This window comes from Rattus norvegicus, chromosome 18 (genome assembly GCF_021556685.1).
Source record: "Rattus norvegicus strain SHRSP/BbbUtx chromosome 18, alternate assembly SHRSP_T2T, whole genome shotgun sequence".
NCBI lineage: Eukaryota > Metazoa > Chordata > Mammalia > Rodentia > Muridae > Rattus > Rattus norvegicus.
Genome location: NC_141551.1, coordinates 29,703,296 through 29,728,112, shown reverse-complemented (window position 1 = coordinate 29,728,112; position 24,817 = coordinate 29,703,296). Strand labels below are relative to the sequence as shown.

The window sequence follows — 24,817 nt, the reverse complement described above, 5'->3', positions numbered from 1 at the left end:
TGCGGTCCAGTTGGTAGAGGGCTTGTCTAGCACACAGGAAGCCCTAGTTTCTCTTTCCAGATCCACATAACGCCCAGTGTGGCAGCAAATGCCTGTGATCCCAGCACTCAGGTGGAAGCAGGAGGATCAGAAGTTCAAGGTCATCCTTAATTATGAACCAACCTCAGGACAGTCTAGGCCACAAGAAACCTTGCTTAACAAAACCAAAACAAGGGGGATGGAGAGGTGGTGCAGGGGTTAAGAGCACCAGGTTGCTCTTCTGGAGGATCTGGGTTCAATTCCCAGCGAACTCATGGCAGCAACATACACATGATGTAAGGACACACACGTAGACATAAAATAAAAATAAAATATTTAAATAACTTTAAAACCTCACAACAAAACAAAACAAAGCAAGACCTCAAATGAGGTTACTTCAAATGAATCACAAAATTCTACAAGCAAACTTTTTGCAAAGGACTCTGCACCATTCCCTCAATTACAAGCAAATGTGGAATCTTACAGGATGATTTTTCTCATTGGCATGGGTGTGGCAATGCAGAAACTACTTTCTATATCTACAGAATTGAGCAGAGAGTGATTGTGTGCATGACCTTGGCAGTCACGCTCTCACTGTTGGGAGAGAAAATCCGGAGGAAAGGGAGAAGGGCAGGAAGAACCTGAAAGGCATAGTGTGGTGCCATAATCTCGAGGGTGTGGGTGGACGGTTGGAGGGATGCTCCTGTTTTTGTGTTTCCTGGCTCTGCCTGCTGAAAGGCCTAGAAAGAGTGATAGCCACAAGGAGTCAGCACACAGCTCTTAGTTCTCAGGTCCTAAGTGCTATTCCCTCATAAAAAGAGGTAGGAGGTTCAGATACAGGTAAGATGGTCTATTTCAGGACAGGAGCGGGCCAAGTACAAGATGAGCCTGGGCTATCTTCTATACCTGAATATAAGGGATGGCTCAAGAAAAATGATGCCAGCATGGCAAGGGACACGGGGATCAGCTTCAAGAGGTGTTTAAGGACAAAACCTAGAGCAATTATGCCGGGCAATGGTGGCACAGGACATTAATCCTAGCACTCTGGAGGCAGAGGCAAGTGGATCTCCAAGTTCAAGACCAGCCTGGTTTACAGAGTGAATTCCAGGACAGTCGGGGATACACAGAGAAACCCTGTCTCAAAAAAAAAAAACAAAAAAACAAAAAACAAACAAAAAAAACCAACAAACCCCCCCCAAAAAACCCCAACCAAACAAAACAAAACAAAACAAAACAAAAACCAAAAAAACACACACACACACAAACCACAAAAAAACCAACAAAAAAACCCCCCAAAAAACCCCAAAAACAAAACAACCAAGAACAGCAGCAGCAGCAACAACAACAACAAACAAAAGCCCCAAATAAAACAAATGTCTAGAGCAATTCGAGATCAACATAAAGTACAGTAGTGATGAACAGATACACAACAACACATGAATAGACAAAGAAAAAGGGAAGTTCCCTCTTACGACACAGAAAACCATTGTAAGTGAACTGAAATCATCTCTCCTGAGTGTGTGGAGGACCGAATGATTTCATCTGTAATGATCTGAATATATTCACGGTAACATGTGTCACTTCAAATTGGGGTTCACATAAGCATTGTGGCATTTATCACACTTTTCCCTCTCTGGCTCCCTCCTTTACTTGTTTTGACGGAAGCTAGCTGTCATGATGGAGCTGCTTCACAGACAATCCACATAACAGACAGTCCACATAACAGACAGACAGTTCACATAACAGACAGACAGTCCACATAACAGACAGACAATCCACATAACAGACAGTCCACATAACAGACAGACAGTTCACATAACAGACAGTCCACATAACAGACAGACAGTTCACATAACCGACAGTCCATATAACAGACAGTCCACATAACAGACAGACGTTCACATAATAGACAGACAATCCACATAACAAAAAACTAAGTCAGATCTCCAGCTAACAGCCAGAAAACTTGGTACCTCATTCCAACAAATTGGTAAGAACTAAAGTTTACCCATAACTATGTAAGAAAATTGCCCAAAGAGATGCTTTGATTTCAGCTTTGTTAAAATGAGGCAGAGGCACCCAGCAAAGCAAACCTAGGTCCCTGACTCACAAAACTAATGAAACAATAAATGTTTTAATATGCTAATGTGGTGGTCCCATAGAGTCTGGTGTTTGAATGCTTGGCCTATAGGGAGTGGCACTATTAGGAGGTGTGGCCTTGTTGGAGTAAGTGTGGCCTTGTTGGAGGAAGTGTGTCACTGTGGGGGTGAGCTTTGAGGTCTCCTATGCTCAAGCTATGCCCAGTGTGGCATATGGTCTCCTTTTCCTGCTTGTGTATGAAGATATAGAATTCTCAGCTCCTTCTCTGGCATCATGTCTGCCTGCACACTGCCATGTTTCCTCCCATGATAATAGGAGATTAAATCTCTGAAACTGTAATCCATTCCCAATCAAAGGTTTTTCCTTGTAACAGTTGCCATGATCACGGTGTCTCCTGACAGCTATAAAGCTCTAACTAGTACAGATAAGTTTACATAACTTGTGATAGGACAATAAATATACTACTATCTCAAATACCTAGCTTAAATATAAAACATTTGGCAGATGCAAAGGATCCAGTAAAACAAATTCCTTAGAGTCTTTAGAAACTTGGTTTCAGATAATCAAAGGAAGGCTGAGGAACTGTTTCAGACTAGAGTGTACTAAAGACACACAATGACTAAATGTAACATATAATCCTGGATTCAAACCATCGCCCAAACAAAAAAAAACCAACAGCAACAAAAACCCACCAGAATAAAAATAACAGGAAGGGACTAGAAAGATGGTTTGGTGGATAAAGTGCTTTCTTTTAAAAATAACTTTTGAAATTTTAATTTAATTTATCAGCTCCCCTCTCTCTGTGTACGTGGGTGAGGTGAGCGAGTCGGGGGTGGTCAGAAGATAACTCTTCCTCCTACAATGAAGCAGTCTCTCATTATTACCAGTGCATGGTGTACCCCAGATGTGGGCTCCATATCCTGACTTAATGTGGCTGTTGAGGTTTGAATTTAGTTCATCAGGCTTGTGCCACAAGTGCTTTTACCTGCTGAGCCATCCGCCCGCCCAGGCTAACTATTCTCTGTGCATCCGGATACACTTTACCCAGGAGGCCTATCACCCTACCCTTTGTGGGCAGAGATGGGAAAGGCCGGGGGCTTGCTGGGCATCCAGTCTTGTCAGAAAATGGTGAGCTCCAGGTCTTGTTAGAGACTCTCAAAAATAATGTGGAACGTGACTAAGGAGCCTATTGCCCTAAGACATGTAAACACACCTCCACACATACAAATATGCCACGCACATACTAAACTTAATAAATAATGGGCTGCAGAGATGACTCAGCAGTTAAGAGCGTTTGTTGCTTTTGCAGAGGTCCCATTCAGCACCCAAATGGCCACTCACAACTGTCTGTGACTTCAATTCCAAGGTATCCAACACCTCTGTCTGACCTCCTTGGGCACGAGGCATGAACGTCTCACACACACACACACACACACACACACACACACACACACACACACACACACACATTCAGACAAACCTCATAAAATAAAATAGATCAAAAGAAGTAAAAATGAATGAATAAATAAATAATGGTAAATTTTCAACAGATTGTAGATGAGGTAATCATATTATATCAATATCATTTTCTGACTTATGAGTGTAATGAGATTATTTTAAAGGATGTTTTTGTTATTAGGAAATGCATAATGAGAGCAAAGCACAATATCTACAACCTACTCTCAAAAGGCTCATAAAGTGGTGCACACATACACACATGCATATGCATGTGTATGTGTTCTAAGTAACCACACATAATGCAAATCTACAGTCGGCCCTCTGTAGTTTTGAAGTTCTCTATATGTAAAAGGTCAGTCAACTGCAAATTGAAACATTTTTTTAAAATAATGGACTGCAGATATAGCCCAGTTCATAAAGTGCTTGCCTAGTGTCTTTGTTTTGTTTCCGTTGCTGAGATAGAACAAACTAGACAAACTAGAGGGGGAAAGGTTCTGTTAGCTCACATTCCAAGTTCTAGGCTATCATCACAGCAGGAGGAATTTGCAATCCCTGGTCACCTTTCACCCACAGTCAAGGGGAGAGGGATGGAGGAATGCACGAGTCTCTATCAGCGCACTTTCTCCACTCTCAATACCATTCAGGTCCTCTATCTAGGGAATGTCACCAACCACAGAGGGTGGCTTCTTATCATTTCCCACAGACAAGCCCACAGGCCAACCTGATCTAGACAATCAATCTCTAATTAAGACTCTCTAGAATAGTCTATATTTTGTCAGCTTGGCAACTAAAACTAATGATCACACCTAGCACACACAAAGCCCTAGGTTAGATCGCAGCAGCACAGAAACCAGGCACGGGTAACCCATGCTTCTACTCATCAACCCAGAGGTAGAAGCAGCAGGATCAGAAGTTCAGTCCTGCCAGCCTCAGCTATGTGATGCTGGAGAGAGAGAGGGGGCGGGGGAGGGAGGAGGGAGGGACTTGCTTAGCATGTTTGAGGCCTTAGGTTCAATTCCCAGCACAATACACACACACACACACACACACACACACACACACACACACACCCTCCCACACATGCATGCACACACACAAGCACATGTGTGTAACTTACAGATTTTAATTTTTACTCAGTTGCTTCCCCTTTTCCATTTGTTTTTGTTTTATTTTTTCTATTAATTATTTATTCATTCATATCCCAATCACAGCCCTGCCTCCTCCCAGTCCCCCATCACACAGCCTCTCTCTTTCCTCCCTCCCCTTCTCTGAGAAGGTGAGGCCCCTTGGGTACCAACCCACCTAGCACCTCAGGTCACTGCAGGACCAGGTACAGACTCTCCCACTTATTTTTGGCTTTGAGGCAGGGCTTCATTTGGCCCAGGCTGGCCTTGAAATCTCTGTGTAGTCAAGGATGGGCTTGAGATCTTGACCATCTTGCCTCTCCTCCCTGAATGCTGAAATTACAAGCATGAACCATCCACATGTGGTTTATGTGGTGGTGGACTCAATAGATGTGTCCCTGTCAAATAATGGAATTAGAAAAATTATTAGCTGGACATAGGGCTACACCTCTGAGACCCTAGCACTTGGGAGGTAAAGGCAGCAGAGGAGGAATTGAAGGCCAGCCTTATTTATGCTTAGCGTTGGAGGCCAGGCTGTGGTGCATGGACCCAGTCTCACAAACAAATGAGCAAATAAAATGATATAGATCAGCAAAATGGCTCAGTGGATAGATAAAAGGCCTTGCCATTCAACTTGATGACCTGAGTTTGATTCCCAGAACTCACACATATTGGAAAGAGAGAACTGACTCCTGAAAGATACCCTCTGACCTCCATATGTGCATTGTGGCATACACATGCATGCGGACATACACACATGTAAATTTTTTAATTACTAAGGATAGGAACAGGGTATACTGCTCAATGAAAAAGAACTAACATAACATGTACAAGGCCCTGGATTTTATTCCTAGCATTAGTAAATAAACATGTTAAGTTGTATGACAGTATAGAACGTATGCTATAAAATGATCCTCACTTGCACAAAAACAGCATTTACACTTGTATACACATAATGTACTAACTAGATATTAACACTACTACTTTTTTGAAGGGACTCAGGCTTGGAAGTAGAATCTGTTGTTTTATTTTCATAAATGTGTTTTAAAAATTGAGTTGTAAATCATATACAACCAAAATGCAGGAATCTTGGATTCAATGAGTTTTAGAAAATGCTTTTTGTTCACCTCTCTATAAAGATATGAAACATTTCTATCTTTAGGGGCAGAAAAGTTATATCATTAATTATTTTTTTTCTTTTTTTCCGGAGCTGGGGACCGAACCCAGGGCCTTGTGCTTGCTAGGCAAGCGCTCTACCACTGAGATAAATCCCCAACCCCCATTAATTATTTCTTGAGATAGGGTCTCTCTCTACATAGCCCTTGCTTGTCCCAGATCTCCCTATGTAGATCGGGTTGGGTTTGAACTCCCAGAGATTCTCCTGCTTCTGCTTCATGAGTGCCGGGACTAGGGCATGCACCACCACATCCGGCCTTATATTACTAGTATTATTGTTATCAACTTTAAAAAGCTGAGGATCTATGAATGTTTAATACTAAAGTTCAGTGGTATTTGAGTGATTGATAAGCTTCCTTTAATCTATGCATTCCTCCTAAATTTTACTATTTGTAAGATGAAAACAGATGACAAAGAAAAACAGATTATAACTTTCCACAAAAAGCTGTTGTTCAGTAGAATTTCCCTAAAGTATGCAAAACCCTGAATTTGAGATCAGCACCTAACAGAACATGCAGAACATGCAGTCATATGTGTGTGTGTGTTTGTGTGTGTGTGACACAGAGAGAGAGAGAGAGAGAGAGAGAGAGAGAGAAGAAACAACAGTAAAAAACAAACAAACAAACAAACAAAAGTCTAGACACGGTGGTGCCCCTTTGTAATCTCAGCACCTACAAAGTGAAGGCAGAGGATGATGGTAAATTTAAGGCCAGCATGGACTACATAGCAAGATACTTTAGTCATTGTTTTTCTTTAACCAACATTATATCAGTCAAGTAAGTTATAGTCTAAGTGGAATAGCAGAGGCAGGAAAAAACCTGAACACTAGGACTTGACTGAAAAGTGAACATTACGAATTAGACACAGTTGGGTATAGAGTGGCACAGGGTACTTCTTATGTCTTACAGACTAAGAGGAAAAATAAATCTGGGATAGGTCAGGAACCCCCAGAACATACCAGCATAGGGCTATGAGAAAGCTTATCTTACTCAGCCTTGTGAAGACCCACCCATCTGAAAAGATGACCACAATGGAAGAAACCATTAATTAAGGAAATGGTGACCCAATGTCCAAACACACACTTAATATCTACACTTGGCTGTTTCTCAGAATTTCAACCTGCTCTAAATCCATTCTCTAGACTTTTACATTTGACTATATGGTACCTTTATCCATCTAATTGCTCAATTTGAAAACCTGATGAGATGTTTGAAGGAGAATGGCCCCCACAGGCTCATACATTTGAATGCTTGGACCCTGGTTAGTGGAATTGTTTGGGAAGGATTGGAAGGTGTGGCCTCGTTGGAGGAGGTGTGACCTTGTTGAAGGAGTTGTGCCATTGATGAATGGTCTTTGAGATTTCAAAAGCCCACACTGGGACCAGTGCATCCTGCCTGTTGCCCCTGGCAAATCAGGATGTATGTAAGCTCTCAGCTACTTCTCCAGCTACTTCACCGTGCCTGCCTGCCACCATGATCCCTACCAGGGTGATCATGTACTGACTCTCTGAAACTGTAGCAAGCCTCAATAAAATGTTTTCTCTTATAAGTTATTTTGGACATGGTGCCTCCTCACAGTGACTAAGTTGCCCATGAACCACTGTAATTCCATTTCATTATTGTATATATTGAACCAAAAATATTTTATCGAGAATCTACCACTAGCCAGCCAATAATATTTCAGACACCAAACAATACAGTGATACACAAAACATTCCCTGCTCTTGTGGAGTTCATAACCACTTATTCCAATATTGCTTTATTGAATCTACTTTCTAAACACTACTTTCTAAATACTTTCCCAATCCACTTTTTTTTATTCTTTATTTGAGACAGGGTTTCTTTATGCAGCCCTGGGAATACTAGAACTCACTGTGTAGACCAGGCTAGCCTGTAACTCAGAGAAGCACCAGCCTCTGCCTCCCAAGTGCTGTGATAAAGGTCACTGCGCACAGCCTAGCTCACTCATTTAATTTTATCTCTTCTGTATATCCCTTTTCATATCACTTCATGTGTGGGGAGCACATCTGTGTGTGTGTGTGTGTGTGTGTGTGTGTGTGTGTGTGTGCGCGCGTGCGCATGTATGTTGCATATGTAAAGATCAGAAGACAACTTTTGGAATTCTCTTCTCACCTTCTGTCTTGTTTAGGCAGGTATCCCTTTTGTTTTTGCTGCTGTTCTGTGTACTTCAGGCTAGCTGACCCTCAGTCCTTCAGGCCATCCTCCTCTCTCTGCCTCCAACCTCACTGCAGGAGTGTTGAGATTACAGGTGCACACGGATAGGTTCAACCTTTTAGGTTAGTTTTGGGATTTGAACTTGGGTCATTGTATTCGTTTGGCTATGGCTTTTACCCCTGGGCCACCTCCCTCACCCTCCAGAACCACCTCTTTCTAGTGACATGGCCACTGTTCCCTATGAGCCTCCTGGAGTCTACTTATGACACCCATAGATCACATTTCCACACGAGAAGCAGAATTATCTTTACACCTTGAATCGTATTTTGTCCTTGTGTTATTTTAAAACCATTTAAGAACAGTTACAAGGCTCTGTCCGTCTTGTCTGTCTCACCTCCTGCTCCATGTCCAGTATCCCTAACTCTTCTCATGGGCGAGTCGCACACCTCTTCTAGTAGTAGGACATTGACACAGCTAGTCCTTTTGCCTGGCTACTTCTCTTTTCATGCTCCTTGTAACCTCAATAAACCTACTAATCCCTTAGACCTCATTCTAAACCACTCCTTCCTGACCCTGAGAACAGGCCTGGTTCCCTGATAAGATTGCTGCTTGTGCATTTCTACTTGATGTCATTTATCACACCTGTAAAGTCCTTGTAAAAGAATGGCACCCGGGTTGGGGATTTAGCTCAGTGGTAGAGCGCTTGCCTAGAAAGTGAAAGTCCTCAGCTCTGGAAGAAAAAGAAAGAAAGAAAAATTAAAAAAAAAGAATGGCACCTACTGAGTCAGGAACCTTGCATCCTTGTCACTTAGGACAGGGTTTTGCTAGTGTTTGGGGATCAATAAATATTTATAATATAGGTGAATTAATAAACTATCCATTGCTAGACTTAGGCTGACACCCATGGTTATTGCTTCTGGGTGGGATCTTGCAGCCTGAACACTTAAGGGAATAAAGCCTAACTTTGTGCAGGGATAGTCTAGGCTTACGTAACATAGCACGAGGATACAGCACACTGCACAATGTGTTTGTCAAGACATATAAATTGTATGTATAGCATTACCAGGCATTTCAGGATTATGTGCCTGGAATTCCCAAAGTTGAGAGGATGATGCAGAAGAATCCTAACGTCCTCATTCCAAAGCCAGCTTGCTTGGGCTATATAGCAAATTCGAGGGCAACCTGGGCTACCTAGTGAGACCCTGTCTGAAAACATCCATAATGGCAAAATGGTAATTTTCTGTAAACTAGAAACAAGACAAAAAGAATATAAATTAAAAAACAATACCAAGCTTTCTGCCAGGGCAGCCATCTTCCAGCCAACTGGCCAAAATGATGAACACAAAAGGAAAGAGGAGAGGTACTCGGTATATGTTCTCTAGACCTTTTAGGAAACATGGAGTCGTTCCTTTGGCCACATACATGCGAATCTATAAGAAGGGTGATGTTGTAGACATCAAGGGAATGGGCACTGTTCAAAAAGGAATGCCCCCTAAGTGCTGCCATGGCAAAAGCGGAAAAGTCTACAATGTCACCCAGCATGCCGTGGGAATCATTGTAAACAAGCAAGTTAAGGGCAAGATTCTGGCCAAGAGGATCAATGTGTGAATTGAGCACATCAAGCACTCAAAGAGCAGAGACAGCTTCCTGAAGCGGGTGAAGGAGAACGATCAGAAGAAAAAAGAAGCCAAAGAGAGCTGAACCTGGGTGCCAGCTGAAGTGCCAGCCTGTGCCACCCAGAGAAGCCCACTTTGTGAGGACTAACGGGAAGGAGCCTGAGCTGCTGGAGCCCAGTCCATACGAATTCATGGCCTAATGTACACAAAGTAAATAAAGGACCTGGACTGCAAACAAACAAACAAACAAACAAACAAACAAACAATACCAAGTATGGTAAAACAAACAAACAAACCCCATATTTAGACAGTTTAATGGAAGATATACAAGACACAGAACCTTTCATCTTAGTAACAAAAATATGGTACCTATGCTATTCAAACACAAAGGATGAAATCTTGCCATTTGTGACAACATGAATGGAATTGGAACTAATCGTGTTAAGTGAAATAGGCTATAGACAAAAAGACGAGCACCACATCACCTTATTTGTATCTAAAGTAGTCAATGTCACACGGGTTAATAGTAGAATTGTACCAGGCATGGTGGCTCATACCTTCAATCCCAGCGCTCTGAGAGATAGGCAAGGAGATCTCAGTGAGTTCAAGTTAAGCCTGGTCTATGTAGCAAGTTCTAGACTAGTCAGGGGATACACAGTAAAAAATCTTGCTTCAAAAAAGGTATGGGGGTTGTATTCACCAGAGACTTGGAAGAATGGGGGTAGGACAGAGAAAGGCTGATCAATGATGACTAAATTGTAGCAAGATAGCAGCCATAAGTGGTGGTACTATTCCACAGTAGGGAAACAAGAACTAACAACAATGTAATGTATCAAAAAGCCAGAAGAAAGGACTGACTTTGCATTTTATATATTTTACCTAGGTTGGTTCTTTAAAGGTAACTACTTCTCCCCCTCCCTTCCTATTATATCTTAGTTTATATCTTTACCTCTGTACAGGTAGTAAAATACTTATGGAACAGGGAAGTTTGTTTGCAAGCCTCAAGTCCGTAATTTTTAAGAGTTCGTATAGTATTGGTTCAGTGAAATGCCAAGAGAAAAATGATTACTGAGATTACCGAGAAAAATGATATTTGAGGAATAGATACATTTGACTGGATTTGAATATCTTGCAATGGGAATACATTGAAAATCACACAATTCCCTCAATATCATATTCAAATTTTATGTTTCAATATATTATTTAAAAATGAAAGTTAAACTGGCTGGAGAAATGGCTTAGTAGTTAAGAGCCCTGGATGCTCTTTGTGGGACTGGGATTTGGCTCTCAGTGTCCACACAGTGGCTTACAACATCTGTAACTCCAATCACAGGGGATCTAATGTCCTCTTCCGGCCTCCATAGGCGGCAGGCACACATATGGCACACATACATACATGCAAGCTCCCACATACACACATAAACAATATAAATCATTTAAAAAAGTTAGAAGCTCTCATCAGTAAAAATTATAAAATGAAGCTGAGAAAATTTTATAACACTTAGTTAAACAGAAAGATATACCATATTCATGGATTAGCAAATCTCAGTATTGTTAAAGGTGAGTCTCCTGCCATCCCAGAAGCGCTACAGATTCAATACAATTTAGTTAAAAAGCCCTGGAGGCATTTTGCACTTAGAGCTTATAAGACAGCTTTAATTCTTTGGAAATATAAGACCAAGAACAGTTAAAATAATATTTGCAAGGAATAAAAATGTCAGCAGACCTTACCTACCTGACTTTAAGGCTTACTATAAAACTATAATAATTCAGAAAATATAGTATTGGCAAGGTAATAGAACAATAGATCAATGTATGGAAACAGTCACATTTATCAGTGCAATAATTTTCAACAAATGGTGCCAAAACAAGACATAGAAGACAGTACCAATGTATGCTGCTGTGAAGATATAGGAAAGATCCCTGGTCCCTACGTCAGTGGATAGCCATCTTATACAGCAAGGAAAAGCCCATTTTAGTGATTTGCTTTATATTTTGTTTGTTGAGATGAAGTTTCACGCTGTAGCCCAGGCTGGCCTGGAATTCACTACCAGAACCTCAAACTCCTCCTGTCTCAGCCTCCTGGATGTTGGAATGACAGCTATGGTAAAAAGTAAAGTCTGTTTAAAATAGAGTTAATGAAAATGGAGCAGTAATTGTTAACACCTCTTTTCACCGGAAGTACTCACTCTCTTTACTAATAAACCACTAGAACACAGTGTTAAGGAAGCTAAGTTCGGCACATTCAGGCCATACATACTTGCTGATATGCTTGTTCTTTCTTGGTTGCCACTCTTTAGTAGATCCCACAGGTAGGATTAGCATTCAGGTTAAAGATGCTAAATTATTCACTTTGTTTAACTCTCTTTAGAGGTCAAAACCCAAGTCACATTTTCTAATGGAATCAGCACAACACGGACCTACCCTGGAATCCATGACAGTAAGGAAGCCAGTGTTTAGCAATCAGATAATCTTATACATCTCACCACTAATCTTATTTTACTTTTGATTTATCAGAATTCTCCTTTCAAACTTCCCAGAGTTTTGCCAGCACTCATGAGGCCAGACTGGTCTACATAGTGAGTTCCAGGATAGCCAGGGCTGTGTAGAGAGACCCTGTCTTTAAACTTAAACAAACTAATAACCCAAGACCCCCAAAACCAGAGTCTGCATTTTATGTACTTTACCTAGGTTAGATCTTTAAAGGTAACTAGTTCTCCCCCTCCCTTCCTATTTCACTTCAGCTTATATCTTTAAATCTTTCCAACTTAGGCAGTAACATACTTTTTTTTTTTTTTTTTGGTTCTTTTTTTTGGAGCTGGGGACCAAACCCAGGGCCTTGCGCTTCCTAGGCAAGCGCTCTACCACTGAGCTAAATCCCCAACCCCAGGCAGTAACATACTTATGTAACAGGGAAGCTTGTTTGCAAGTGTTAAGTCTGTAATCTTTAAGAGTCTGTAAAGGACCAGTTTAGTGAAATACCAAGGTCACACCAGGATCCATTTGTACAACCACCTGACTTCAAGGAACAGACTACAGCTAGCAGTAAAGTGCTGCCTCAACTTTACTTAAATGATTTGGATTGTTCTCATGTCCCAAGCCTCAAGCAGGGAGCAGGAAGAGAAGATATTACCAGAGGACGATGCAACAGACACGAACAGGAAAGCACAAAGCAGCCAGACTTGTAAGTGGTGTTGATAAGCCAGTTTGAAAAGCAAAATTCAGTGTGGAAAACTACCCAGAGTACCTATTAGAAGACATCGCCAAGGGGATGGTACTTTTTAAGGTTTATTCTCAAATTTCCTTAAATGGTTGACCTGATTCTTTTTATTTAGTTATGTGCATTTGTTTGTGTAATAGCCAGTGAGTGCAGGAACTCTTGGAGGCCAAAAGAGGGTGCCAGATTCCCTGGAGCTGTAAGTCAACAGCTGTGAGAGCAGGGAAACCATCTCCATCCTGTGCAAGCACAAAATCTGCTCTTAACCACTGAGCCATCATCTCTCCAGCCCTAGGCTGTCTTTGTGCAGTGAGAGTTTTCTCAGGTAGAAAAGGCCATGCATCGTGATAAACGAGGTTTGAGTATGAATCTTCCATGGCTCACTAAGATTTGACCCCATATATACACCAGTACACTCTGAATACCAAGGTCAAGTCACTAAATATAAAGTGTAAAATATGTAACCAAAATATCGTGGACTATCTGTTCCATTCATGCCTGACTGTGGCTACCCATGCTTGCCATGTCACGTTTCACCACAAGCTTTCAGTCGTTTTGCCAGAGTTGTTCTTCCCTGAGATTGCTGGAAAGAGCCCATGCTGGAAAAATATCTGTATTCGACTGAATTTAAGCTTCACTGAGAAGCTCTTGCCTAGAAGGATGAATTCTGCTTCCCTGCAATCAGAATGATCAGTCACCACCCCCTATCCCCGCCTTCAGTGAGATTTTGATTGAGCCCTGAGTAGTAGAGCTTCCAAGAAGAAATTTCTCTTGTCCATGAGTTCCAAGGAACAGTACACAACTGATAGGATTGTGGCATTTTAGACCAATAGTCACCCTGAAATTAAAACCTGGGGCCAAAACAGGGGAATGGAAGGCATCCTTAACACTTCAGAGTCAGCACAAACAGTGTAGCCAGGAAAGGTGACGCAGAAATGCAAATTGAGACGATCACCAGGTAGGAATTCAGATGGAGTTTTACCTAGTGGTTGTGAGATATGGCAATGCTCACCAAGGGTGTTAGCCAAGACAGGGTACGTCACAGACGTGGTTAAGGGGGACAGCTCTCCACCATCATCAGAGTCACTCAAAGAGGCCTGCTGGCAACTCCTTGTGAGAAAGGCACATCCTCTGCATATCTTGGCCTTGTTGGCAGCTACAGACTGAATCCCACCCAATCAACAGAAGGTCAGGCAGGCTTGGCGTCAGCATCTACCATCCATCAGGTGGCGAGGCTCTCGAACCCAAACTCTGTGCTCTCACTAATGCATAGGATGCAGCACTAGGGTCTCTGGTCGATGGTCGGTAGGAGACATTGCTGTTGGGAACCAAACTGGGATAAGAGGCTCTGGCTTGAGCAAAGGGCTAACCTCAGCTACGGAGGCCAAGTAAGAGATTTGATAGAAAACAGAACAGCTGTTCTTATCACTCATTCGATGTATTATTGTGTGACATTTCCACTAACCAGGATGCATTGCACTGTTTTCCTTGGTATTAATTACAGACTACTGCACTTAGTACATTCCATTTACAGCTTAATGTAAACGAAAGTTATGTGTTATTTACCTATCTATCTATCTATCTATCTATCTATCTATCTATCTATCTATCTGTCTATTTATCTATCTATCTACTACTATGGATTGAAGCTAACTAGCTAGGGCCTTGCATGTAGAAGACAAGATTTCCCACTTTGGACCTTTTGTTTTGAGATGGGGTCTCACTAAGACTGACCTTAAACTTGCTATCAACCTACCTGTGCCTCCTGGGTACCTGGGATTAGAATTGTAGATCTCTATTACCAGCCCTGGTTAAAATTAGTATTTTTCTATACATTTTTTATACAGGCTCAAATATTTCCTTTTGATATAATCACACAGGTAGAGCCACATGATTTCCTCTTCCTTCTCCTCTTTCTCCTCCCCCTCCTCCTCCTCCCCCTCCCCTCCCCCTCCTCCTCCTCCCCCTCCTCCTCCTCCTCCTCCTCCTCCTTCTGGTCTTTGTTGTCAAGATATATAAGGTGAAATTTGAATCTTGCATTATTCTTTGGGCCATTTTGTTTAGTTTTTTTATTACCTTTTACTCTCTAAGTATCACTAATTTCTTTTATAAATTTGGATTTAAATCTTTATGTTTTTTAATAGATAGGCAACACAAAAGAGAAAAAGCAAGTTCTAAAGAGACAGTATCTGCCCTTTCTATAAAAAATTTTGTTTGTAAAAAGAAAATTGTGGTGAAGGAAGAATATACTACAGGAAAGTTTCTTCAGAACAAAAAACATTCTCAAAGCATTTGAATTTTAAAGATATTTCCTCAAGAAATTCTTCACTATGTAAATGGCAAAAGTACCTCACCCTTGTGCTATGGTGGTGAATTCTACATATTTTAGATATCACTGGTGCAGGTTAAAATGGGTAGAAGGAATGTTCGGCTTTATTACTATATACAGATTGTACTACCGAAATGTGTAACCGAGGAAATATTATAGTCCCTTCTCATTGCAACACAAATTGTATATCAGAGAAAATTTTCAAGTGTGCAATAAATAAAATTAATCATGCTTAGAAGTCAAACAATTTAAAAACATGAAACTTCCTACACCAGGAAAGTATAAGCGCGGAGCTGAAGAGGTGCATGGGAGCTTACACTGCCTGCTGTGGATCTTAAAGCATGAGAATTTGGGTCTGTGCTGCCTTGAAACTGGCTAGGAGTCCCACAAAGGACTGTAACCCCCTTCACAGAGATCAGGGACAAAATTGCTGACCTCCTGCCTTCAGGGAAAGACTTTGTCTCAAAGAATTAGGCCGAAAGTGAGAGACTACCGAGTTACCTCATTCTGTGTATGTAAACACACACTGATGCATGCATACATACAGCTTCCTTATGTGTATACATACAGGCAGACACAGATGCGCATGTACAAATAACTTATAAAAGAAAAAATATATGTATGTATCCCTAGAGACCAGAAATAGCATGATTTAAAAGACACTAAATGCATTGTAAGGATTTACTAGTAGACTCAAATGCAATGAAAGGCCACTCTCTTGGGTCTGGGGATGTAGCCCAGGGTAAAGTGCTTAGCTCAGCATGAAAGATCTTGGTTCGATGCCCAGGAAGGGAATGGGTTAAAAACCAACAGCAACTGTACTTTCCATTAAATTCTGTTTCTTCACTCTAACGGAATTTGTGTTCCCTCGGGCTCCACTAGGGATTGAATCCAGGGTATCTTTTCTACACGCTAGGCAAGCACTCTACCCCTGAGCTCCGAGTTACACCCACAATTCAGTATTCTTAACAGATAAAGTGGCACGAGATAATCAACACAAAAATGCTTCATGGCCAAAAAGAATTAAAATGGAAAAGCATTATCGTTGATGAACTGAGTTACCGAAATATAGGGTACAGAATGTACAGTAGAAATTGTTTCTATATTATGCTATAGTTGCAAATGACAACACGTGTATGTTATCTTTTAAACCAAACAAGGTGACTAGATTGTTGTTGGTGGTTGCCATGTCTCTACAGAGGTGTTCTCAACTGCTTTATCGGTTCCAAATATCTATGAATCATCTATAGTAGGATAATAGTTTGTTTCAAGCTCAAAATAGACTCACCTGATTTAATGCATGATTGTCTTTAGAAAATACCAAATCACTCGATGGCAAAAGAGGCTCGGTTTTCTCGCAGCTCTCCTGGCTGATTAGCGTGTCTGCATAGTTGGGCTGCGGGAAAATCAAGTGACTCTTTCGGGAGCCCGCAGTGAGCGAGACCTCGTGCGAATAGGTCTGCAAGAAAGCTTGCACTCCATCTACGCCCACAAAACGAGAGGCTGCAACGTCAGCCAATCCGGGTCCCGCAGCCCGGAGCAGGCGCAGTGAGTGCCAGCGCCGCAGCCTGAGCGCCAGCAGCACCAGAACAAAGACCAGGAAGACCATGGAGACCGCTGCCACGGCCACCACCAGATACAGCGTGAGACCTGAGGTTTCAGAGGTGGTAGGAGATTCTAGATTGTCCAAATCTGCCAGGACGTCGGGGATACTGTCGGCGATCGCCACAGTGAGCGTGACAGTGGCGGAGAGAGGAGGCTGGCCGTGGTCCTGCACAGACACTACAAGGTTCTGCTTGAGAGCATCTCTGTCCATCAGGGCCCGAGCCGTGCTCACCTCGCCGGTGTGCAGCCCCACCGAGAAGAGTCCTGGCTCGCTGGCCTTTAGCAGACGGTAGGACAGCCAGGCGTTTTGTCCTGAGTCTCTGTCCACTGCCACCACCTTTGTCACCAGATAGCCAGGCTCTGCTGAGCGGGGTGCTAGCTCCACTCCAGTAGAACCATCGGTAGGGAGAGTGGGGTACAAGATTTCGGGGGTGTTGTCATTCTGATCCAGCACGAACAGGCTCAGCGACACGTTGCTGCTGAGCGGCGGCTCCCCGCTGTCACGTGCTATCACTTGCAGCTGTAGGTCTGGGAACTGCTCATAGTCAAAGGAGTGCAGCGCGTACAGGACACCAGTATCCGAGTTGATAGAGACATAAGAGGAAAGGGGCACGCCCTGGTGTGTGTCCTCAGCTAGGGAGTAAGTGACTTGGGCATTTTTGTCACTGTCAGGGTCGTGGGCGGTCACGGACGCGATAGAAGCCCCTCTAGGGTTATTCTCCTGGATATAGGCCCAGTATGAGGCCTGAAGGAAAATGGGCGGGTTATCGTTCGCGTCCGCTACATTCAGCGAGAGGTGAGTTTCGGTTGTCAGGGGCGGACTTCCCCTGTCAGTGGCGGTCACCGTGATATTATAACTAGGAACCTGTTCACGGTCTAGGACTGCATCTGTGAGTAAACTATAGTAGTTTCCGTAAGACTTTTCTAATTTAAAGGGCAGATTCTCTTGGATGGAACAGATTACCTGTCCATTTTCCCCAGAATCTTGGTCATTTACATTTAAAAGGGCTATTAATGTCCCTCGGGGAGAGTTTTCTGGAACGGGGCTGTTGAGGGAGGTGATGGCTACTTCAGGGGCATTGTCGTTCACGTCCAGAACTGTGACCAGGACCTTGGCCCGTGCAGAAAATCCCGCGTTATCTGTTGCTTGCACTTCCATCTCGTAGAACCCCGATTCTTCATGGTTCAGCTCCCCTATTGTTGATATTGTTCCCAAATTACTGTCTAGCTTGAAAACTTTAGCTGCCTTGTCATCTACATACCGGAAGGAATAGATCACTTCCGCATTGGATCCTTCGTCCCGGTCGGTGGCGTTGACCAGCAGCAGCTGAGTGCCCACGGCCACGTTCTCCCGCACATTCACGCGGTACTCGGACCGAGCAAACGCTGGCGCGTTGTCATTTGCATCTAGGACCGTCACAAGGATGCGCGCCGTGCCGGAGCGAACCGGGTCTCCCGCGTCCGAAGCGGTGAGGACTAGGAGGTGAGCGGCCTTTTCCTCCCGGTCCAGCGAGCTCTCCAGCACCAATTCTGGGTACTTGTTACCATCAGCTCCCTTCTGCACCTCGAGCGAGAAGTGAGCATTCGGGCTGAGCTGGTAGCTCTGAAGAGAGTTCTTCCCGATATCTGGATCCCAAGCGTGGGGAAGAGGGAATCGCATTCCAGCGGCGGCGTTTTCACTCATTTTTATTTCTAATTCACTTTCACGGAAGTAGGGTGCGTTGTCGTTAATGTCCCTCACTTCTATTTCTACTCCGTATATTTTCCCTATATCTTCCATTAGAATCTCTAGATTTAACTGACACTTGATGGACCCCATACACAGCTCCTCCCGGTCTATCTTGCCCGCGGTGACCAAGCTGCCGCTTCGAGGGTTTAGAGCGAAAAGTTGAGCCCTACCTCTGGAGACGATGCGGACCCCTCGCTCCGCCAGCTCGCGGGGCTCCAGCCCCAGATCCTTGGAGATGTTGCCCACCCTAGATCCTTTCTCCAGCTCCTCCGGAACGGAATAGCGTATCTGGGTGGATCCGGCTTCCCACAGCATCCCGAAGAAGACTCCCAGGAATACCAGCCCTTTGCAGTCCTCGGGCCTTTGCATGGGGATCATTGTCAGTTGAGGATGATTTCCAATTCTGCCTCTGACCACTGAAACCAGAATCCGCTTTTGAATGCTCGGAGCACGACAGTTAGGAGGTGGGACTCCAGGCCAGTTTGCTCCTAGAGGTGTTTTGTCTCAATCTATCCGCATTGTGCTTTAGGCTCGTGCAACGCGGGCTGGGCTTCGCTGCCTTTTCCTCCCCGTGGGTGAACAGCGGCGCTCAGAGTCCGAATCGATTACTGCACAGTCGTGAACTCCGGGAGAAGATTTTTGGGCTGTGAACCTTAAATAGCTCCACCTACTGTTCTTCATGTGGAGATGGAAACAGAAGACGAAACCGTACTGGGCAGTTGAGAGATCATTTCGGTGCCCCAATTCCCCCCGCCCTTCAATTCACTTTGAATTATTTTCAGTAGTCCCCCCCCATATGTTTTCAATCAGACAAGATTTTCAATAGATTTCTTGAAAATTCCTAAAGGGAAGAACTATTGTAACAAGTTGGAATTTAATGCTGAAAACAAAATTTCACAATCATATGAAAACCAAGCATGAGAACTCTTATAGTACACATTATCAGATTCGTACGTGGCAGTTAATCAAGCAATGGAGATGATTAACCCCTTTAGAGTGAGTGGAAAGACTCCGACCTGCATTAACGTGAACTGGAGATAGCATTACACAATTATACAGATGTACTGTATTGCAAAAAGGACATTTGGAATTGAGACTTAGTGAAAGAAAATTAGTAACCTGAATTATACGATAAAATTTCCTTCTCCTGGGTAATTCTAATAACTGAGAACTACTGGCCATACATTTAGAAGCACATCAGAATGCAGAAAAGATTCTAGGAGTCGATTGTCTGGACATTTTTCATGGGAATAGAAACGATATTGGAGAAGAGGCTCTTTTTGGTGACGGCTGCTGGACAGTGAGCCTTAGGTTATCACCAATGTGCAATTATAAACTCTAATTGAGCTACCCTCCAGTCTCTGGTAGCCATAAAATAAGATTAGAAGAAAACTTACTCATAAGACATAAAAGTGAGATTAAAAGAACCCCTGCTATATCTGAATACTATTACCAAATTATTATCACATAATTTTGAAAACTTTTTGTATATATTATTTCTCAGTTTATAATTAATACAGAAAAAGATCAAGATACTGATCTCCCAAGAAACTACCACAGAAAGTCAAAAGTATAGCTCAGCTAAAAATATTTGAGCAGGATCACCGAGAGACGGCTCAGGCAGTAAAGGTGCTTGCTGCCAAGCCTAACCAGCAGGACCCTGGGACTGCCGAAGGCGAAGGGTGATGGCCAGAATCACAACGAAAAGAAAGAGCACTGAGACTAAAGCCAAGGCCACCACCACCAGGTAAAACTGAAGCTCACTCTGGGGGTCAGACGGCAAAATTCCATTTCTGGAACCCACAATGGTAGAAACAGAGACCTGGCTCCCAAAGTTGTCGTCCTCTGACTACCAGATGTGCTCGCGTGCACACACACACACAAACACACACACACACACACAAAGCATAAAAATTTAAATTTCTCGAGTGGCAATGCATCGTAATACTTCTAAGTTCTGAGTTTTGGTGTACGTAGATAAAATATTTCCAAGTCCTTGAAGCCTAATAGTGCAGTTACTGGCATATAAAGACAGGAAAGAGCTTAGACTGTTGGTATAATGTGCTTTAAGATATTCATTTTAAAGCCGGTCATGGTAGAGGCAGAGGCAGGAGGATCTTTAAGAGTTCGAAGTCAGCCTGGTCTACATAGTTAGTTTCGGGACAACTAGTGCTATGTTGAGAGACACTGACTTAAATGTATTATAAAAAATAAATAAACAGACAAATATAAAATAAAATCTTTCCAAAGGATTTTGAAAATAAAACAACTTGCAAATGAACGGTTAATTGAAACTCACGTGGTTAGAAGCAATAGAATCAGAGACTATCTTGTTATTCTCCTCAGCGACACTCACTGGCACGGAAGCTTCCATACAAAGATCTCGCGGAGGGACCATTTCTGGCGTCAAGGTAAGAAATTGAGACGTTTTTTGACAATTGGAGGCAACATAGAGATTGTAGGAATAAGGAAGAGTCCCCTCGCTGTAGTTGAGAGAAACCCCTGGTCTCATCTTACAGCAAAGGCCTGACTGAAAACAGCCCGAAACAGCAGGACCTTGGGACTGCCGAAGGCGAAGGGCGATGGCCAGAATCACAACGAAAAGAAAGAGCACTGAGACTAAAGCCAAGGCCACCACCAGGTAAAACTGAAGCTCATTCTGGGGGTCAGACGGCAAAGGCTCATCTCTGAGTTCTGGGAGGACCTCCTGCAGGCTGTCAGCGAAGATCAGGTGCAGCGTGGCTGTAGCCGAGAGGGGCGGCTGTCCACCATCACGCACAGCGACCAGAAGGCGCTGCCGCGCTGAGTCCCTGTCTCCCAGGGCACGCGCTGTGCGCACCTCGCCTGTGCGCAGCCCCAGGCTGAAGAGCCCGGGATCGCTGGCCTGTAGCACGTGGTAAGACAGCCAGGCATTGTGTCCTGAGTCTGCGTCCACAGCCACCACCTTCGTGACCAAGTATCCGGGCTCGGCAGCGCGCGGCACCGTGTCGAAGAGCGCAGAGCCGTCGGGCTCGAGCGTGGGATACAGCACGCGTGGCGCGTTGTCATTGCGGTCGCCCACCAGCACGCGCATGCTCACGTTGGCGCTGAGCGCGGGCGATCCCTGGTCGCGCGCCTGCAGTGTCAGCTGGAAGGAGCGAAGCTGCTCGTGGTCGAAGGCGCGCTGCGCGAACACCACCCCACTGTCCTGGTTCACAGACACATAGGACCACAGTGATTTAGGTTCAAGGTCGCTGGCTATGATGGAGTAGGAGATGAGACCATTGGATCCCAAATCTGGGTCGGAGGCGCTGACCTGAGCAATGGAAGCTCCCGGAGGGTTATTTTCAGCTACTTGGATCAAATAGGAGGCCTGGTGGAAAACTGGAGCATTGTCATTGACATCCCCAACATGCAGGGTAACACTTGTGCTGGAAGAGAGAGGGGGCTTGCCTTTATCAGTGGCGACGATGGTGACATTGTACTCTGGAGTCTGCTCCCGGTCCAGGATCCCATCTGTTACAAGCTTATAGTAATTGCTGGCAGACGACTCAATTCTAAAAGGAACTGTTTCTTTTACGAAGCAACTCACTCTTCCATTTTCTTCTGCATCTTTATCGTATGTTTTGAACAGAGCCACCACTGTCCCCGGTTCTGCATCTTCGGTTATAGAATTGGACACAGAGGTAAAAACTACTTCTGGGGCATTGTCGTTCTCATCGAGAATTTCTATTACAACTTTACATTCTGTGGCCATGCCGCCACCATCCTTGGCCTCTATGTTCATGGTGTAAGTCCTCTTGGCCTCAAAGTCTATAGGGCCTTTGGATTTAATTTCTCCACTTTGATGATCTAGGATAAGCTTACTTCTAATATCTTCTCCTAGTGATTTGAAGGAGTAGGTGATTTCTGCATTGACACCCTCATCCGGGTCAGTAGCCATCACTGTTAGCACAGAGGTGCCTGAGGGCATGTTCTCTGGAAGACTGACTTTGTATGTACTTTGGCTGAACACTGGGGGGTTATCATTGGCATCAGTGACTTCGATTTGAATCTGAGCAGTACCAGTTAGGACTGGTTCTCCCCCATCCACTGCTGTTAGGACCAAGAGCTGGGAGCTCTGCTTTTCCCTGTCCAGAGGTTTCTCCAACACTAATTCTGGGGCATCCTTTCCTTCAGTCTTGTCCTTCACCACCAGAGAGAAGTGCTCATTCAAACTGAGCTGGTAACTCTGGAGAGAGTTCGGTCCTACATCTGCGTCTATGGCAGACTCCAGGCCAAACCTAGTGCCTGGAATTGCAAGTTCATTGATTTGCAAAACAATCCTATTTTGGAGGAAACGGGGAGGGTTATCATTTATATCTTCTATCACTACACTGACGTGAAAAACGTTTAGGGGATTTTCTGCCACAATCTCTAAGGGCAGGACACACAGAGGGCTTTGGAAGCAGAGTAACTCTCGATCTATTCTGTCGCTCACAACTATGTTCCCGTTCTCGGGGTTCACAGTAAGATACGGTTTCTCCGAGATAACTCTAAGATTGCGAATCAGTAAGTCCTGAACAGGCAGCCCCAGGTCCTCAGCGAGGTTTCCCACGACCGAACCCATGGCCATTTCTTCCGGAATAGAGTAGCGGACTTGCTCTGCAAGCCCCGTGCAGAACAAAGGCAGCAAGAAGGGAAAGAGTACTTGCCTCCACAGGGTCCTGCTCCCTAGCTTCACGCTGCGCTCCATCTTTCTCCTGCACCGGTGTGAAGGGAAGAGGCTTCACGAATTACTTCCACCAGGAAGAAAACCCAAATGCGCCAAGTTTGAGGATATCGCAGTCTCTAATCTGATTTTCCACGCAGGAAATTCAAGCCCCCCTCACTCTTTAAGCCTCCAGTGAATGTATACAATTTCAACCCGTAGAGCCTGGAGTCAGCTCTTATGGGTCAGCGAATTGGACAACAGCGGCGCCCAGAGTCCATTTATAAAATTGCAATCAGAACCCTTCGCAGACTCAATGGGATTAGGTTTAGTGAGCTATGTTGAGACATGGGGAGAAAAGGGATTTATGAGTTTAGAATTTGTCTGTTTTCCAGTGTTGCTACCAAACAAAGCTCCTCAGAGGTGTGGTAATAGCGTAAGTATTAACCCAGCGACGGCAGATTAAAAGGCCTGTCTTGTCTAAGGGACACTTGGGAAGAACCAGGAAAGTCTTTTCTCAAGATCACGTGGAAAAATAGCCCCACCAAGCGGTATAGGAAAACTTGACAGTGGTGAAATGACACCATACAGCTTCAGTCTGACGCATGCGCAATTAGCAGAGGAGAGGCACTCAAAACTATTAAGGGTACATTTGTAATAAAGATGGTCAATGCCGCAAATTATTTTCAGTTTTAATATAGACACATCATAAGGATTGTTAAATGTTCAATCACTGTTGCGAATCTCATGACATGAGATGGGAGAGAATTTTCTTTTTATCCTTTTATTTAAACTATATGTGGCATCCTAACTGATTCTCCTTTGACTCTCGAATCAACTTTCGGAGCCAACCTTTTCTCTTTCTGCAAGAGCTTTGCTGAGAGCCCCCAATTAGTTTAGATTGTGCTTAAAAATACAAATCACCCTCGTCTTACCAATCAGATGCCTCATAGCATTTTTAATAATCTAATTCAGGTGTAGTGCCTTAAAGTTCTTTTTCTTCCAAGTTTGGAATTTCATAAGAATAAAATCCCACAAAACATTCAAAGACTTTTCTTACTTCAGGACAAATTTAGGCATCTGTTAGGAAGAATTCTCTTTCCAACAGTTGAAAAAATGATCCTGATCACCAAATTAATAATGAATTATATTAAGATCAAACTTCTAAATGAGAAACATAAACTCGAAAGGAAATATTAATGAGCAAGTAGTTTGAACCAAATCTGTAGAAGTGACATAAGGATGTGGGGTTTGATTACGAAGGTGATTTCTGTGATCAAATCTTCATATCTTCATAGGTCTCTTTTCCTTGTTTACCTGTGCTTCAGACACTATGCACACCACTGGATACGTATCGAGGCTTCAATAACAAGCTTTTTCTGATTACAGCAATTGAATATGCTTAAATAAATGTAGTGCAAAATTAAGGAAAGAAAAAAGTATCTAAGCTGCTAGATAGAAGAAGAAGAAGAAGAAGAAGAAGAAGAAGAAGAAGAAGAAGAAGAAGAAGAAGAAGAAGAAGAAGAAGAAGAAGAGGGGTTGGGGATTTAGCTCAGTGGTAGAGCGCTTGCCTAGGAAGCACAAGGCCCTGGGTTCGGTCCC

General features: G+C 43.5%; 14 protein-coding genes across 14 annotated transcripts in view; all 14 read right to left on the bottom strand.

Annotated features, from left to right (window-relative positions):
• Pcdhga12 (protocadherin gamma subfamily A, 12) overlaps positions 1–19,111 on the bottom strand; it is a 75,179-nt gene extending 56,068 nt beyond the window's left edge. Inside the window, 1 exon segment of the mRNA NM_001037337.1 lies at positions 16,501–19,111. Within this exon segment, the coding sequence (NP_001032414.1) occupies positions 16,501–18,924 (2,424 nt within the window). The 5' untranslated portion in view covers positions 18,925–19,111.
• Positions 1–23,432, bottom strand: part of Pcdhgb8 (protocadherin gamma subfamily B, 8) — a 79,500-nt gene extending 56,068 nt beyond the window's left edge. Inside the window, 1 exon segment of the mRNA NM_001037159.1 lies at positions 20,846–23,432. Coding sequence (NP_001032236.1) covers positions 20,846–23,260 — 2,415 coding nt within the window. The 5' untranslated portion in view covers positions 23,261–23,432.
• Positions 1–24,817, bottom strand: part of Pcdhga1 (protocadherin gamma subfamily A, 1) — a 180,417-nt gene that overhangs the window by 56,068 nt on the left and 99,532 nt on the right. The gene's annotated exons all lie outside the window — the stretch shown is intronic.
• The window catches only part of Pcdhga2 (protocadherin gamma subfamily A, 2), a 173,867-nt gene that overhangs the window by 56,068 nt on the left and 92,982 nt on the right, over positions 1–24,817 (bottom strand). The gene's annotated exons all lie outside the window — the stretch shown is intronic.
• Positions 1–24,817, bottom strand: part of Pcdhga3 (protocadherin gamma subfamily A, 3) — a 168,673-nt gene that overhangs the window by 56,068 nt on the left and 87,788 nt on the right. The gene's annotated exons all lie outside the window — the stretch shown is intronic.
• Positions 1–24,817, bottom strand: part of Pcdhga4 (protocadherin gamma subfamily A, 4) — a 157,625-nt gene that overhangs the window by 56,068 nt on the left and 76,740 nt on the right. The window lies entirely within an intron of this gene.
• The window catches only part of Pcdhgb2 (protocadherin gamma subfamily B, 2), a 152,644-nt gene that overhangs the window by 56,068 nt on the left and 71,759 nt on the right, over positions 1–24,817 (bottom strand). The window lies entirely within an intron of this gene.
• Positions 1–24,817, bottom strand: part of Pcdhga5 (protocadherin gamma subfamily A, 5) — a 148,112-nt gene that overhangs the window by 56,068 nt on the left and 67,227 nt on the right. The window lies entirely within an intron of this gene.
• Pcdhga7 (protocadherin gamma subfamily A, 7) overlaps positions 1–24,817 on the bottom strand; it is a 124,834-nt gene that overhangs the window by 56,068 nt on the left and 43,949 nt on the right.
• The window catches only part of Pcdhga8 (protocadherin gamma subfamily A, 8), a 113,967-nt gene that overhangs the window by 56,068 nt on the left and 33,082 nt on the right, over positions 1–24,817 (bottom strand).
• Positions 1–24,817, bottom strand: part of Pcdhga9 (protocadherin gamma subfamily A, 9) — a 103,269-nt gene that overhangs the window by 56,068 nt on the left and 22,384 nt on the right.
• Pcdhga10 (protocadherin gamma subfamily A, 10) overlaps positions 1–24,817 on the bottom strand; it is a 93,374-nt gene that overhangs the window by 56,068 nt on the left and 12,489 nt on the right.
• Positions 1–24,817, bottom strand: part of Pcdhgb7 (protocadherin gamma subfamily B, 7) — an 88,937-nt gene that overhangs the window by 56,071 nt on the left and 8,049 nt on the right.
• The window catches only part of Pcdhga11 (protocadherin gamma subfamily A, 11), an 84,711-nt gene that overhangs the window by 56,068 nt on the left and 3,826 nt on the right, over positions 1–24,817 (bottom strand).